This window comes from Eumetopias jubatus, unplaced genomic scaffold (assembly GCF_037043125.1).
Source record: "Eumetopias jubatus isolate StellerSeaLion01/CBP00866 unplaced genomic scaffold, mEumJub1_p1.0 scaffold_10, whole genome shotgun sequence".
In the NCBI taxonomy this organism is placed as follows: Eukaryota; Metazoa; Chordata; class Mammalia; order Carnivora; family Otariidae; genus Eumetopias; species Eumetopias jubatus.
The window spans coordinates 108,714,837-108,732,448 of record NW_028274816.1 but is presented as its reverse complement, the minus strand read 5'-3'; the positions used below and the strand labels follow the sequence as shown (position 1 = coordinate 108,732,448).

At 41.4% G+C, this 17,612-nt stretch overlaps 1 protein-coding gene across 1 annotated transcript in view; it reads left to right on the top strand.

The window, feature by feature from the left end:
- Positions 1-17,612, top strand: part of CA10 (carbonic anhydrase 10 (inactive)) — a 534,858-nt gene that overhangs the window by 237,701 nt on the left and 279,545 nt on the right. The window contains exon 3 of the mRNA XM_028091369.2: positions 7,994-8,136. Within this exon, the coding sequence (XP_027947170.1) occupies positions 7,994-8,136 (143 nt within the window). The remainder of the gene's footprint in view (positions 1-7,993; positions 8,137-17,612) is intronic.

Below are 17,612 nucleotides of genomic sequence, written 5' to 3'. Positions count from 1 at the left end.
GGAACCAGGGTTGGGGGCCACAACATCCTCCAGGATCCCTTCACTGGACCCCTTCTCCAACCCTCATGGAATACTTATTATAAAAACCACAAAATGCTAGACCTTTGATAAACATGTTCCCACTTAATCTTCCCAGCACCTCTGTGAAGTGACTGTCACCCCCATTTTATAAATGGAGGAACTGAGACTACAGAAGTTTAGCCATCTATTCAAGGTTCCATGGTGAGGATATGGTAGCTCATGATCTTTCTCCTATACAATAATAACCCCCTAAATCGGAGAAGTTAGAAGAGCCAGTGGCTTAAACTCTCTCTCTGCATAATAGTTATTCAGATTCCAGTGACAGTGCATCTTGGGTGCTAAGAATGACAAGTTTCTCTGTGTGAGGAAGAACTTCCGGCTTTTAAGTAGTTCTAAGACTTTTGTGGCTTGCAGCCTCTAGTCATATTTGCAGGCTGAACTCCAATATCCCCTCTAGTAGGAAGGCTTATCCTAGCCCTGAGGAAAGGGTCAGAGTCAGTTTACTCCCCTCTCTGCATTTAAGCTTTAATATGAACACTCCTTAATTATAACACTTACCATGCTTTATGATAACTGTTTGTTAGCATGCCTATATTCCTACCATATGGGGTGTACTTAAGAGTGGGGGCATTTTTTTTAATCTGACTCAGTGGAGATGTTTCATTAATTTGCAAATGAATGCCCAGCTTAATGATTATGTGTTAAGTAGGTTACTTTGCAACCCCTGAGAGGTCACCAAGTGAAAGAATGGGAAGCCCTTGTTAGATGCCCTTTATGAAATATGGATTAGAGGCCCAGCAATGGAAGAAGAATCCAGAAGCAAAAGAGTTATTCAAACACTATTCCTCCTATGAAATAAATCTGAAGTCAGAAAGAGGCCAAAAGCCTGCAGCAGTGGGTATTTTAAACATGCTTATTAATAATGGCTCAAAGTAGAGATTTATTACAGTTGAGAATAGGGAAAGGGACAGTAAATCAGCATTGGTGAGGAAAAGAGCAAGGGAAAGATATGAGTTCTTATTTAAAATGTATTCATGTGCTTTATAACCCTAAAGTAGAGATTGCTATATTGAAGTGGAAGGCTTTATTTGTAGGATTGAATTCACCAAAGATACATTTTATGCCAGTATTCATTTTCCCATCTTTCATTTGCTTTCCTTTGGCCAAAAAGTTGGGGACTTAGTTTATTGCTTGAAAGCAAGAAAAGATTGCCTTAGCGGAATCTCTTCATGAAAATATTCCTTGCTTCGGGGCGCCTGGGTGGCTCAGTCGTTAAGCGTCTGCCTTCGGCTCAGGTCATGATCTCAGGGTCCTGGGATCAAGCCCCGCATCGGGCTCCCTGCTCAGCGGGAAGCCTGCTTCTCCCCCCTGTTTGTGTTCCCTCTCTCACTGTGTCTCTCTCTGTCAAATAAATAAAATCTTTAAAAAGAAAAGAAAATATTCCTTGCTTCAAATGGTGACTTGTAAAGCGCTCATTGGATCCTAGGAAAAATGCTATTTTATTGGCGCATATGTTGAAGAGAATAGTTTTTAAAACATTCAATTAGTTCTGCCTTTGAGATAGAATTTAAACAAATCCAAAGCAATAGGATTAAATTCACGTAAAAACCCAACTGTTGCTTGGGAACCGATTCTTTTCCCACTTAAACTACTCTAAGGATAATCAAGCTCACTCTTGGCTATATTCCAGCCAAGGCAAATACATGCTTTTAATTCATCAATCAATTCATGGTACTCCTGTGCCTAAAACTCTCAGTGGCTTTCTAATACATTAAAGTACAAACTCTCCTCGCTGTGTTCAGCAGAGCCCTGAAACATCAGTCCCTTGTCTACCCAGCCAACTTCATCTCCTCTTTCTTTCTCTCTCATCTGGTTCATCAGGTTCAAGTTAACTGGCTTCCTCTTTTTCCTTGAACACAGGAGGCTCTTCTCTGCCAAAACCAGTCTGCTCCTCTGCCTCAGACACACTTTTCCCTGCCACTCTTCAGGCACGACTCCTCTCAATTCTTCCACTGCTACTAGATATCACTTCCAGAGAAATTAACCCTGACCATTCTAGGCTATTTCTCTACCCATGCTTTATTCTATAATCCATTCCCATCTTTTAAAAAAAAAATTGTATTTATTTATTTTAGAGAGAGAGTAAGTGAGGGGGGGAGAGGACAAGCCCCCCCAATGACAATGAGGAGCTTGATCCCAGGACCCTGGGATCATGACCCCAGCCAAAGGCAGATGCTTAACCAACTGAGCCACCCTGGTGCCCCAGTACATTGGCCATCTTGATTGTCTCTACAGCATGCTGACCGGAAGTGCTAACTATGTGGATAAACATATGCAAGTGTGGAGATAAACAGTGTCTCCCATATTCCCCGCTAGACTGCAAGATCCCTGAGAGCAGGAGCTGTTTTCATTCATTGCTGAACTACCCAGAACTGATAACACAGCCTGGCACATAATAGGTCCTCAGCAGATATTTGCTACATGAATTCTTGGTGTCAAGGCTAATGCCTGGCATGTCATAGGCTGTCAGTAAACACTTTTTAAGTGAGTTTATCTTGCTCCCATCGGATTTAGCAAATTCACATAAGCTGCATGAATTAATTCCCAGTGCCAAACTCCCTGCCCACACCAGCATGGTCTCTGCAAATTCTGTTGAGACAAGAAATGAAAATTCAGGACACATGAATAAAGAGGGTGCCTAAGAGCTCAGACAGACTCTGGGCATCATCTCTAGGATAAAAAAAAAAAAATGTCCCAGGGCAAATTTTAACTCTCAATATCAGACTCGAGTTCTCTGGTTCCTTGCTCTCCTAATCTGTTTCTTGTTTTGGTGAGAACTTTTCTGTTTTTGTGTGGGGGTTACCATGATGTGTTAATAAAGTAAACTGGGGATTTTTTTGGTTCACTGGTTTTGAACAAGCAGCTGATAGGTTTTGCTTTGGATTTTCCAAGGCTCATATTTTAAGCAGCCGAAATCCCAGTCACTGGGCGTTTTTCATAGCTCGCTGGACCCAGAGCCAAGAGACTGTTTGGGATTTGTAGTTTATGGTAACAACACAGCATTGCCATGGGGGAGATGTTTTGGCAAAATAGCACACAGCTGCGGTGCAGCTGTTAAAAGCCATTGTTTGGGCTCTGTGGAAATTAATTTACAAAAATATCCAGGTCTGTTGTGTGTTCTAGTTTATATGTAAATCAGAAGACCGTGGGGGAAAGGATGCCAGGGATGATGCCATTCAAACAATTTCAGACCAGTTGTCCATTAACTGGTTAGAGTGACTCTCACTCAGTTTTACTTTATTTACATTTGTGGGGTTTTTTTTCTTAACAATACGTTGCACCAGTTGAGCTAGAAAAAGACACAGCATTAGCCAATAAGCCATAATAACGGATGCTTTTAAAAAATGACAGAGAGCTTTAAAAATTTGATTTATTGGGACAGTCATGGAAACTAAGAGAAAAAGAATTCAACAGTGATTCTCTAAATTTGGAAGTAGAAGCCACACATAGCACCCCTTGATGCCACTTCTGCTCCCAGGGGTGACATGGGGTGTTTATCAACCTGAAGGATCAATAACATGGAGGACAGTTAAGTATCAGAATCCTGGGGATAATGTTCTGCACAAATCCAGAGGAAGAGCCTCTTACTCTAAATCTTGAAGCCTTCGTTCACACATTCAGCCTTGCTGTGCAGGTGAAATCTGCTGGCTCGCTCCCATGCCGCAGGAATCGTGGAGTCTCCATGCCCTCCTGTTTCCAGATGCTTTCTCCTAATGCATTTCCCTAGAACCTAGATTACACCACATTTGCAGACATCTGAGTCTGGTCCTTTTGGCACCTAAATACCCTAGACTAGTTTTGACACCTTCATTATTGTGCCAACACTTACGGATTCTAAAAGCATTGGCTTCTTTCACCTGGACTAGAACCTTCCCCAGCCCAGCTGGCCCCAGGACACCAACCCCTGGAGCTGCTCTTCATGAGCAGTCATGCCCATTAGATCTCCTCGAGGGCCCTGCAGAGGAGACCCAAGCACCTCCTCTCTTGCCTGGATTGAAGTCTCTGTATCTAACACACCCATCGTTGCATGGCTTTTTAAAAATCCAAATTTTGTTTGCAATGGTTGACGTTCAAAGCAGGTCGGTTTGAACCTTTGTGCTTGAAATTTATTTTAACTGGAAAAAGGGCACTTTTCATTTGCCAATAGAGAAACGGGAGCAGAGTCTTACAATGGCCAAGGCAACACTTAACTCTGACACTCCTTGGCTCCCATAATCTGCCCTCGTGTGGAGCCTGCTGGGAAGGAAGGACTTGACCCTCTGGTGCTAAGGCCTTAATTTCATGTATGTGTTCAGGCCAGATGATCCGTAAGGTGGCTTCTCTTTCTGAAAGACGGTGAATTCATGGCTGATTTGAAAATGAGCAGTCCAGTAGTGAGCAAACTTAGATAGCCCTTCAGGGGTGGAGCTATGAATGGGGGTGAGGGCTCACAGCTATTCCTCCGTCATCTGAGCGGGTGGTGAGAACCAGACACATAGGCCTCGACAGTGAAGTGGGAATATAAAACCCTGAAACTGTTTGTCATAAGAATGGCATGCCCAGTAAAAGCCAAGGCAGATGTTCGCATAAAGTTTCTGTTGTTTGTGTTTTTGTGGGGGTGCTTTTGGGGTGTGAAGTTTACTAGGCCCTGCAGCATCTGCCTCCCCATGTTGCCATATATTAGCAGTCTTGCAACCCATTTATAGGGTTGGAATTATTTTTGGTAATGATTTTCAAGGGACTAGATGAGATGCAACCTGCACTTAGCTCTCACTACATTTATGATACCGCTGCCTTCCGGGGAAAGCCCCCAGACATCATAGATGGCCCGGCTGTCAAAGAGGTGATGGTCTCACAGAGTTTTAAAGATCAAAGGGGGCTGTATTAGTTTCCTGCTGTGGCTATAACAAGGAACTACAACTTAGTGACTTAACACACCACAAATTTATTATCTTACAGTTCTGTGGGTGAGAAGCCCAAAATGAACGTTGGGGTGTTAAAAATCAGGGTCAGTATGCCAGGGTTCTTTCTGGAGGCTCTGGGGGGGAATCCCTTGCTTCGCCCATTCCAGCTTCTAGAGATCACCTTGGCTTATATCCCCTTCCTCCATCTTCAATACCAGTGTCTTCTGTCCTCTCTTTCCACCCCAAGATCTTTTCTCTATGCCTCTCACCCTCCTACGCCTCTCTCTTAAAAAAGACCCTTGGGATTACATTGGGCCCACTCAGACAATCAAGCATAATCTACTCATCTCAGTACCCTTAACTTAATCATTTCTGCACAGTACCATTTATTATGGAAGGTAACATCTTAGGATGTGAACATCTTTGAAGGAGGACCGTTGTTCAGCCTACCACACAGGCTATAGAGACCAAACCAAAGCCCAAATGATAAATGATTTATCAGTCTGGGGCAGGGCCATAGCCATATCCCTGGCATCCTCACATCTGCCATGTTTATGTGCATCACTGACAAAGATGGGTAGGAGCAGACACTGATGGGGACTTTATTTGCATAACAAGCTGAGTGATTGGGGAATAAGTATAGGATTGTCAGTGATTTAAAAATAGCAGTTTAGAGGAGACAGAAGTTTATATTTTTAAAAATACATGTTTAATTCAAGAGCTTCCTTAAATATTATCATTTGGCTGGGGCCTGCTACCTTCTAAAGATGTTAAATGACTTGCAGGGATAACATAACTTAAATAATGATGGGAAATGAAAGTGCGAGGGAACACACGTACAGGTTCTTCTCTTCTTTCTACCCCACCCCCTCTGCTTCTTTTTCTCCCTTTATTACTCTACCCATGGCTGCCATTTGAAAATCGGTTAGAGATAGAAACCCAATTCAAACTCCTTAAACCAAAAGGAATGGAACCACCCAATGGGCTTACTGCCATGGGTTAAGCCAAATTAACTATTTGTTATATTTCACAAGGAAGCCCCCCTTATTTTGGTGTTGAAACATTTTTCTAAGAATCTGAGGAACTTGTTTTTGGTTTTTCTCCCACTTTTGCCCAACAACAGCCTGTAACAAATAAAAGGTTGGTAGAATTTTGGATTTCAATGGTACTAGACATACCATCCAGCTCGATTCTTCTCCTGAATTATGGGTCTTTTATAGAGTCTCTTTGGCAGGTATTTGCACTACTCCTCTCTTGCCTCAATTTTCTCCATCCGTGACATGAGAAGGAATGATGGCTGCTTAAAGTGAAGGCTGAATTAAATTTGAGTTCCTGAGAGGACAGGTGCATTTGAGAGGGTTGTGACTTGATTGTTAGGTTCAACTACTCTAGGAATCACTCCCTAACTCCACTACCACTCTATCAGGGTTTGGTGCCCCTCACCTAGAGATTCATAACCCACTCACCTTGTTCTGCAACCCTCCAAGCCCTCCAACTGCCCGCAGTGTGGTAGTCATACATGTCTGCCTTCTTGAAATTCACCTAACCCAGGGCTGGACCTGCAAAAGGAACTCACTGTACTGTTCATGGACACTGTGGATGGATGAGTGAATGATAACCATACAAGCTCTTGGCCACATATTGGACACATGGATCCAGAGCCTCAGTGGAAATACTGAGCACAGGGGACGGGGGCAGGAAAAAGCTGAAGATATAGTCTGTGATCTTCACTGACATAAAATTAGTAATTGGTTCCCCCTGCTCTACTAACTTTCTTAAACAGAAGAGAACTGGAAATTGCCTTAGAAATTTATTTTCATAGATGTTTTAATGGGACACGGAAGATGAGTAGATGATTCCCCTTTGGATATTTGCACCCAGCACTCCATGTCATTTTTTTCCTGCCTATCAAATGAACACATTCTTAAGCTGCTGGTACATTAGGTTAGTGACACAGTTGCTGGATTAAACAAATACAAAGTCATTTTGCCAAGCTCCTGTCTGGCATTGATTGGGAGTCATAAAAGTCATTCATTCCCTCAGTTTGGTTTTGACAACCCACAGAATAGCACCTTGTATATATCAAATGCTACTTTCTTTTTTTTTAATTTTTTATTGTTATGTTAATCACCATACATTACATCATTAGTTTTTGATGTACTGTTCCATGATTCATTGTTTGTGCATAACACCCAGTGCTCCACACAGAATGTGCCCTCTTTAATACCCATCACCAGGCTAACCCATCCCCCCACCCCCCTCCCCTCTAGAACCCTCAGTTTGTTTTTCAGAGTCCATAGTCTTTCATGGTTCGTCTCCCCCTCCGATTTACTCCCCTTCATTCTTCCCCTCCTGCTATCTTCTTCTTCTTTTTTTTTTCTTAACATATATTGCATTATTTGTTTCAGAGGTACAGATCTGTGATTCAACAGTCTTGCACAATTCACAGTGCTCACCATAGCACATACCCTCCCCAATGTCTATCACAAGCCACCCCATCCCTCCCACACCCCCACCACTCCAGCAACCCTCAGTTTGTTTCCTGAGATTAAGAATTCCTCATATCAGTGAAGTCATATGATACCTGTCTTTCTCTGACTTATTTCACTCAAAATGCTACTTTCTTTTAAAAGCTTTAAATACCTTCTATATAGAACAAGGGTGATTCCCATATCATTCCTGCCACACGGAAAAGCAGAGCATCAGCTCAGGCATTACTAAATATTTGGTGTACTTCAAAAGATGATGTGGGTGGACTACACCTTCTTCCCATTAAGGCGTTAATGCTAACTGTACTCATCAAAGAGGCCCCAAGATGAGTGGGTCTGAAACAAAATCTGAAGGTAAAACTTAGAGAAATGGACCACGATCCAGGCCAAGAAAATACCCTAGTGACACCCAAGTGTCTCTATGGGTGGGAAACATCGGGTGGCTCTCTCTGATGTCACCACTTTGGTGCCATGGCTGTTTTTGCATTGTTTTTCGAAACTTCCACCCAGACTAATTCTACAATTTCTATCTGTTTCTAGTTCCTTCTTTCTGGGGATTGGTGAACTCAGCTTGGAATCTTTGCTCTGTGGGGAAACGGCAGTCACCGGTCAACATAGAGACCAGTCACATGATCTTCGACCCCTTTCTGACGCCCCTTCGCATCAACACTGGGGGCAGGAAGGTAAGCAGCCATGTTGCTTCCGTTGCGAAGTTAAGGACGCCGGGAGATGCTGATTCTGAAAGCTAGTCTTCTGGGTCTCCATCTCTGTGATGAGTTTGTCTTTCCATCTAGGAGTAAAATCACAGACCTCAGGCCTACTGCCAACCAATAGGCAGTTGGTCTAATTACATAACCAATTATGTCTAAATTGTGCTTTCTCTCCTTAGCTAGTCAAACCCTCATTCTAATTACTTTGTGCCCCCTGGAGGTTGCCCGAGGCCCTATCCCTTGGTACCCCATGAAGGTCAGAGAGCAATGTTGCTTCCCAAACGTATCACGCTGGGAAAAATCCCTCCTCTCAGAAACCTCTTTACTGGGGCTTCTTTTAACCTCAACAAAGTGGGGAAAAATTTGTTTTAACAAAAGTAAAATCAGAAATGTATCATCTTGGAAGGAAAAACAAACAATCACCTTAATTGATTTATAAGAAAATCAATAATTAATCTTTCTAGGGGCATCTTGGCTGGCTAAGAATCCTAGCTCCTGCCCAGAAATGCTGAGTTATGCTTTGTGATTCTCACACCAGCGTCTCTCCTTTCCCCACCGCCCCCCGTGATGTGCTCCTCCTTAATTTTCGGAAGGATATAATGCCCATGGGGTCTTCTTGTTGCTGGGCTCTAGCATTTCTCTTGTGGGTTAATTTCTTTTTGGCTACCTTTTACTGTTGAGTAGTTCATTGAAGGTGGGAAATACACACACACAGCAAATTGTATTTGAAGGTGATTTAGTTATTGTGAACTCAAGAGGAATGGAAAATCATTTGTGTCTAAGAAATTGAGATTAAAATTATGAACAACTTTTGTTACTGCTGGCAGCTGATTCTCCAGGGTTTGCGTTCCTTGGGCTCTGCTCTCTACTTACACAGTCTGTTTGCCTTACTTACCATGGAGTTTGTAAGAAAGTTTTTCCACTTCTGATATATCGGGATGTATTTTTTCCTAATATATAACTGTCACCGAAAAACCAACCAAACAAACAAACCCAAAGTCTGATGACTGTTTTCGGAGATGTTAGTGACTTTGACTCAGGTCACAAAGCGGGCCTTAAAAGGCATTGCACGTAATTGAGACTATCTATGTAGTGTTTGTGTGCTATTTTAAATATGACTTGAGAAGCATTTTTCTAGAAAAGTCCTATGTAGGTCATGTAGTTTATTGCTCTGATTCCATAGAAATTAACCTATCCCAATTATCATTCGATTTGAAGTTTTATTTTTATAAACTCTAAAGGAAACTTGCCATGGGTTCTACACGTACCTCTCTCCTTCAAGTCATGAGCATGGACAGGCTCACTGACCAGGACTCCGAAAGGGCAAGTTGCAGTTTTGACTTTTCGATCCTTCTTTCCTTCTTGGAGAGGGTGATGGAGAGAATAATTGTATTCTAGACAAAGTGAGAAGCAGTAAAAATGCAGAATGAGGGCTGGGGCCTGAGTTCCAGAAATCAGCTACAGGATGACCACCAAGACTGAAGCACAGAGATCAAAGAGGTGGAGGAGGGAGGTAAGGATGGAAAAGGAAGATGGGGCCAAATTTAGAGGCTGTGTTAAGGAACTGAATCTTTTTCCTGAGTTACAGCAAGCAATTGAAGCATTTTTAGGTTAAGAGTACGTTGGACATGGGATGAGAAAGGTGGCAAGCTAACACAAATAATGGACACATAATTTTCACTTTTCCATCAGCCCATCTTAGAGGAAAATATTGATGTGAAAGAAAAAAAATAATTAACTCAAGACACTTCTCCCTAAAATTTATTGGGAAAGAAGAGATGGGGGGATAGCCTGATGTTAAAAAGCACTCATGTTTTGGTTTGGTATTTTGTTGTTGTTGACAGAGTTTTTTTTTTTTTTTTTTTTTTTATTTCCAATTCAGTAAAGTGTACCTGATCCAAATCAATTTTCAAATGCATTGGAGTTTGGAATTTTGGAAACATTTACTTTTGACGATGTAAATATTTATATCTGGCACGATTTGTGTTGTCAGCTGTTTGAAGAGCTGAGAACTGTCTGATGGCTTCCCTTGCATTAGCAAAAGGTGGAAAATAAAATATAGATGGTAGGAGGATAAACTAACTGGTAATGAAATGTCTAAACGTGATAGACAATAGCTAAATTATGTTTGCCAGCTTTTTAAAGGTGGTGTTTAATGAGTTGGAGACTTATTTTGGAAGTGAGTATTCAAATCACTGCTGTGAATTTAGTTTTGCCTTGAAGAAATGTGTATCTAAATCAAAAGGTTTAAAGACCACCCTGTAAGACTGGGAGGTTTTGTAGAATGTGGGCAAGGTGCCACGTTGTGAAGTCGGAGATCTGCTGGGTATCAGCATGTTAAATGCATCCCAGTCATTATGTGTTTAATGTCACATTCTTATCCATGAACATGATTCCTGCTCGTGTTTCAGTGAACCTTATGCCCAAACCCATGAAGCAGCGTTGCTGCAATCTCGGACTTGTGTTGCTGTGTTCGTTTTAATGTGACTGACCTGGCATGGGGCTCAAATCATGAATTAAGGGCTTATCTTAGCATGAGCAAGGGCTGAAATTCAACCTGAATGCAAAAATACAAAGAATAATAATAGTTAGATGTCAATCAAAACATGTTGTGTCTTGGATAACAAAGTATATTCATTATACTTGAATAATGGTATTTCTTTTTTTTTTTTAGGTTGCTTCTTTTCAATGGTAATTCTTAAGCAATGTTTGGGTTGTTTGTTTTTTTTTTCTTGAAGGAGAGTGGTTTTTTTTTTTTACCTAGTTGTTCGTATCTGACACATAGGACTCTTATGGACAAAATTTAAAATAACTGTGCTTTTCAGACAATACTCACTTAGGGTTGGGTTGTGTATGGTCATAAGAATCTTACTTGGAATCAGTCTCCCACCCTGGACCCCATTCAACTTAACTCCTAGTAGTCTAAACATTTTTTTTTAATCTTGGAGCTAATGAATCTCTTCTAGAAAAAGCTACTGAGTCAACTCAGGAATCAGAGTAGGCAGGTGGAGATAATTCTTCCTTCACGGTCTCAGATCATTTAAAATCCCTGTATGTGGTAAATTGGATTCTGACAACTGGTATTTTAAGCTCAGTTCAAGCCTGATTGACTCTTTTAAAAATGGAGACCATTGGTAGTCAATGGACTTGTACAGATTCACATATATTTTTACCTTCCTTGTCTTTTTCCTCATGTCAAAGTGAGTATACGTTAAGTGTTTGTGTATTAAATTCTGTGTGCTATTCACCTAAGTAAGCTTCTTGGTGTAATTTGAAAATAACAGTGTAGAGTGTGAATGTTACTGAATAGCAAAATCTAAATGGCCTGGCTTGATCATTTTGGGATATAGTAGTTCCTCTAGATATTTGTCTGATACAGGTGGGTGCTGAAGGGTTTCTGGATTAAGAGGTGAGGTTAGTGTTCATGGAAGAGATATGGTTTGTAGATAACCTCTCTGCTGATCTGAAACATCTAAAAGAAGAAAGAACATTAAAACTGAGTCTAAAATCACTTGCTGATCCTACCATTTTAACCAAAAATCAGTTCTGGCATCCTTCCCCATCTTTTAGGTCTTTTAATAAAATGGACATCTCAGTAGTCAGTGACATGGGCCTTGCTCACGAGAATTAAATATAAAAGGTAACCTCTAAAGTCATTCACTTAATGATCCCTATGTATTTAAAAAGCACCCATGCTACGCATAGAAGAGACCAAGATTAAGAGTAATATTGTTTCTTTCAACCTTCCTAAAGCTTCTAGATTTTCTGTATCAAGCTTGCATTAATTTAATAATCTGAAAAACACCTATAGATTTTTAATTCATCCCTTCATTTTAGGCAAACATAACAGAGTTGGCAAATATGGTAGAGGGAATAATGCCCTCTCCTAAAGATATGTATATCCTGATCCCCAGAACTTATAAATATGATATCTTACATGGCACAAGGTATCTGGAAGATGCGATTAAGGTAAGCATCTTAAAATGGGAAGATTATCCTCTATTATCCTGATGGGCCCAATGCAATCACAGGGTTCTCATAAGGAACAGACAGAGGCAGGGGAGTCCAAGGCAGAGAAGATGTGACAAAAGAAACAAGATCAGGGTTATGCATTGCCATGAGCCAAAAGAATATGGGCTGCCTCCAGAAGCTGGAAAAGGGCAAAGAAACAGATTCTTCCCTAGAGTTTCCAGAAGGAACACAGCCCTGCTAAAACCTGGATTTTAGCCCAGCAAAACTGATTTTTGACCTCTGACTTCCAGAATGTAAGATGACCCTTTCAAGGAGACTGGTTGCAGCTCACGCAACCACAGGGATGGAGCTGAGGACGAAAGACCCCCAGCTACACTCCTCCCCACCCCCACTTTGTCAGGCTCCCTCTGGGGAGAAGTCAGAGACTAAGACAAGACTGTTGATTCAGTCTACCTAAGCCAGCCTCCAGGCCACAGGGCAAGGTGAAGGTAGATTTGAAGGGGCAAGAAGAAGACATCCTATGCAAGGCTATACCCTTTATCTACATGACCATTTGCAAATTTCCCATTAAATGAATATGAGGTAATAAAACTCATCATTTCCTATAAAATTAGGTATAAACGTCTCAACCTGGCATTCATAGTCCTTGCAATATGGCCCCAAATCTTCCCTCCAGAGCCTTATTCATCTTACATCTTATGCCTACGTTTTGTTCCCAGTGAGATTGTGATGCTTTTTTCTTAATTGACTGTATCTCACCTTTCCCTGTGATCTGTGCTTTGGCCACAATGTAACCCTTCACCTGATGTACCTCTGGACCTCAGCACTCCCCATCCCTACCTTTTTATTATTCAATCTCTCTGGCACCAGTGCCGCCTCCGCCATGATGCTCCTCTGGATGTCTTTCATGACTGGTGAAATCCCTCCTCATTTGCCTCCTTAAGCAACTTGCTTATCTTTCATTTAGGACCTGAACCTTGGCTTCTATAGTATATTAGTCTTACTTGCCTCATCTCCCCATCTTAGATTAAGGGCTCCTCATGATAAATGTGCTTTCATATTTTCATTTTATATCTCTGAGGTTATCTATGATGAGGCTGGTTGATTTGAACTGAACCAAGATTATCTTTGATCACCAAACAAAAGGTTTATGTGGAATTAGTGAAAAGTTGCTTTCGCTTAAGGTGGGAAAAATATGAGAAAGTCCCATGATGAAAAGTAACCTTGCCATCAACAGAATCTGCCATTAGAAACTAAATTTTCGATTATTGTACTTTTCCTGAAACATGGTCAAAATATGTTGAAAAAAATAATGACTGTGAATTGGTTGGGTGCCTAAAATCTTATCACTTCTCTATTTTTTAAATTTCCACCATGAACCAGATAGCAAAATTTAGTTGACCACAATTAATCATTGCAGTGTTTACATTGCTATGTTTAGAAACCTTTTATGAGTAAGGCATTTATGTTCCTTCAAGGACTTCATGATATATTAGGGGAGAAAATATGGAGATACAGAAATTAAATCACAGTAGCTGATTTAAATAACTATTTGAGATAATAGTGGAAGAGAACCTAAGGAAACAATGAAATGATTAATTAGCAAATCAATCATTTTGACATTAATATTTAATGGTGGTAAGAAGTTGGGTTGGCTGAACCAGGCTTTATGGAGGTGCTAGAATGTGAGCTAGCGTGGACAGGTAGGTGGAATGAAATACTGTTTGCAGGAGGGTCTTTAAATGTTAGATGTTCTGACTCCCCATGTGAAAGATTAAAGAAAATGTAAGGATCCATTTTGCCATCTAAATATGTTACTGTGGTGCTGGTTTTTATTGGATAACTGATATTAAACTTTCATAGATAAGTATTCTTTCCCATTTGGAACTCATTAGCTATCTTTAAGTACCACGGGTCTTTTTATACTGAAGCTCTGGTATGGAAATGATACCTATAATTTTACGTGTGCTTGTGGGATACAGTAGATCTCTAAGAGCTGATGAAGAAGTGAATGTGATTCTTACTCATTTGTATTTTGTGGTTTGATAAGTTTTTTGACTTGCCATACTGACAATATCCTTTCTCAGAAGGAAACAATAAAGGGTCTCTTTATTTGAATCTAATTCTAACCAACAAGGAAAAGCAGCTCGGTGATATGGAATGGACAGTAAAATTCTGGAAGAAAGTGGATGTATTATCTTAGAACATACGGTATTCCAAAGGAAAAAAAAATGCTGATAAGCATTGTCAGACATGGATCCTAAAATCTTCAAAAGGCAGATTTTTGAACTATCATAGTTAAAGTAGATGTGATCTCTCTGCCTCATGGAAGGTAACTCTAGAGGACTAAGAAGCTCTTAAAAATGAAATTATGGTAATACAATTACAAATGATGATACCTCAAAAAAAGGAAATGGTAGGAGCTAAGGCTACAGATGTGGCTGCACAGGGAGTTTTGCCAAAAATAATGTTTTTAAATGGCAGGGAAGAGATGTGAGAGAAAGGGCTTTATAGCCAAGGAGGACGATGAAAGTGGAAGGAACCTGTGAAAATCATTTCAGGGAGAATAAGGTCCAGAATGAGTTTAGGGTGGCAGAACGAGAAGGTCTTTTAAAGTTACAGTTACAGGGAGAAGGAACATTAAGACAATGTAGACCTTTGTTTGGCGGGTTGGGAGGGATAGGTACCCACAGATGTTCTGCTCTGGGTTTGGATTTTAGGTTTACCACTAACCACCCAAATATGAGAAGCCTAACCTCTCTGAGCTTCAGTTCCCTCCTCTGTAAAAGAGAGACCGTAATTGTACCCACCTTGCAGGGTTGTGGTGGTTGTGGTGGAGGGAATTACATGAAGTAACACACTTAGTAGGCAGGTGGTCATTCGAGTTCTCAGATCGGCAGCTGGTGGAGAAGGAAATGTGCTACAATTGTTAGCTACTGGCTTCATCCCTTTGGGCTGCTGGAACAAACTGTCACTGACAGGGTGGCTTCTAAAGAATGGACTTCACAGTTTTGGAAGCTGGGAAGTCCAAGATCAAGGCAGGGGCATGGTCACATTCTGGGGAGGGCCCCCCGTCCTTGTTTACAGCCGGCGCCTTCTTGCTGAGTCCCCACGTGGTGTGAGCGGCCAGGGAGCTCTGTGGTGCATCTTTTCTAGGAGCACCAGCCCGGATCAGGAGGGCTCTGCCTTTATGACCTAATCACCTCCCAAAGGCCCCACCTCTTAATACCCCACTTTAGGGATTAGGATTTGAACATATGAACTTTGAGACTGTGGTAACTGCCATCAGAGATGTTGTGGCCGTTAGTGAGAAAACACAACCTAATCCCACCAGAGTTTCTCCATCAAAGAAACTAATATTTACTTTAGAATCAGTAACATATATGCTGAGAGGTGAAGTGGACGACAGAATACGAATCCACACTTGATCTTAGCCAAAAGGCCGAGAAGCGATGACAGAATACGAATCCGGAACCACCTTGCCAGCAACCCCTATCCGAGAGTTTGAAATTCAGTCGGCATGAAGGTAAAGCTTTCCTCTCAGGCCCATATTTATAAAAAGCTGCACAGATTCAGAGTGGGCTGGATTTGTTGTAAAATCACTACATGTGAAAAAAGTAGAGGAAGTTAATGGATAATGTGATTGGCATGAGTAAATAACACAGGGAAGATGCCAAGAGACAAATTCAACCTAATTACATAGTACATAAGGTACTCCTCTGTAAGTGAGGTCATTGTCCTATAATAACCTTCAGGGAGAAGAGGGTACCTAGGATATTGCAGTCAGATCCCTCAGTGTTGATGGTTAGAATAACTAATGGAAAAGATGTTGACAAAGTGAAACGCAGAAAAAGGGGAACAAAGTAGCGATGAGAAGAATCAACCATTCTGTACGTTCTGTATTCAATTCTATCTGAAAGGATGACATTTTAAGATATAATTACAGGTGCCTTCTAATTATACCTGTCCTGTGCGGCCTCAGACACCAAAAACGAGTGCTGGTGTTTGGAAATGGCATGAACCAGACTTTATTTCAAAATAAGGGCTCAAGCCATGTGAAGGGTGAATGACCTCCATGTGTTTCATTGAGAACCCCAGCACAAAAAGAGTTCCAGCAGGCACTGAAGTCCACATGCTACTCTAGAACCAGCTCAAGCATCAGACGAGAGCCTTGACCTGGCCTGGAATCCCCCTTCTGATCTAGAAACTACGAACAATGGTTAGATGGGCACACAGAATATGTTTGTTTGAGGCTGACCCCGGAATGAGGATTTACCTCTGAAAGGAGAACTCCCTTTAAAGCCCTAGCATTGGTTTGGAAGAAACCTGCCTTCTCCTCTTTCTCATCCGCTATCAAAATTACTCCCCAGAGTGTTGGATACTGGACTCTTTCTCCTTTAGGATATTTTGCTCTGAGTTGCTAAAATGGAGGATCCAGGGCAAAATGAATGTTACAAGAAAGGACTTTGATTAAAGATAAAGAAACGAGGCCAAGGTAATTGTGTTTATGCTCAGAGCAGAGCGTTTTGCAGGCAGTGGAAGTTTTCAGGGCCTTGTGATGAAAGATAAGCAAAATGTGAGACCGATGCTGTATCCTAAGTTGGGAATGGGCTCAGAGCAAAGGCGTTCTGTGGTTGGCGTCAGGTTCTCATGCACAGTCGCCGGGCTTAGAGCTGGGCTCAGGATTACTGCTCAGCATCTCAGCAGTTGCTTGTAATGTATCCCTCTTGACATCACCCAGAAAATCAATGCAGTCATTAGGCAAGCATTTGAAGGAAACACCTGGATGTTGGCTTTAGTATTTTATAAATACATCTAGTTCTGTGGCTTTCTTTATTCCTCTTGTGAGTATTAGAAAAGACTTTGCTTTCCCTTCCTGCTTCTTGGTCTCTGTCTCTCTCTATCTCTCTGTCTCTCTCTCTCTCCCTTCCTCCCCTTCACTTACCTTCCTCTTCTCATTCTGTCTTGCTCTCCTACCCTTTTCTCCCCTCCCCTGTCTCCTTTCTCCCGTTCACCTTGTCCCATTCCTCTGTCCCCACTTTGCTTTCCTCCCTCCTTCCTCCTGGTCCTGGGTTCATGTGACCGAGGAATCCGTGCCTTCTGTCTTCTGCATCAGGGTGAAATAGGTACTCCCCTTTCATACATTTTAGAAGGATTGACAATTCTATGATTTCGGTGGCAACACTTAAATAAAAGAAAATTCAAGTTATCCGAGGACTGAGCACAATTTTTATGAGAGAGTATGTGGGGAATTGACTCAAGAAATCTAATGAATTTAGAGGCAGATGAATTCCCCCAGGAATTTCATGGGTGTTAAGTATCAATCACATGGTACCATCTTCGTTGTCTGGTTACTTGATTCCATAGATGAAACCAACAGGCATTTGGCAAATTAACTGTCCTTTCAAATAGGTGACAAAATGTCGTACTCACTTACACTGCTTGTAGTTCAGCTCTTTTGCCATTCGTCTAAAAAT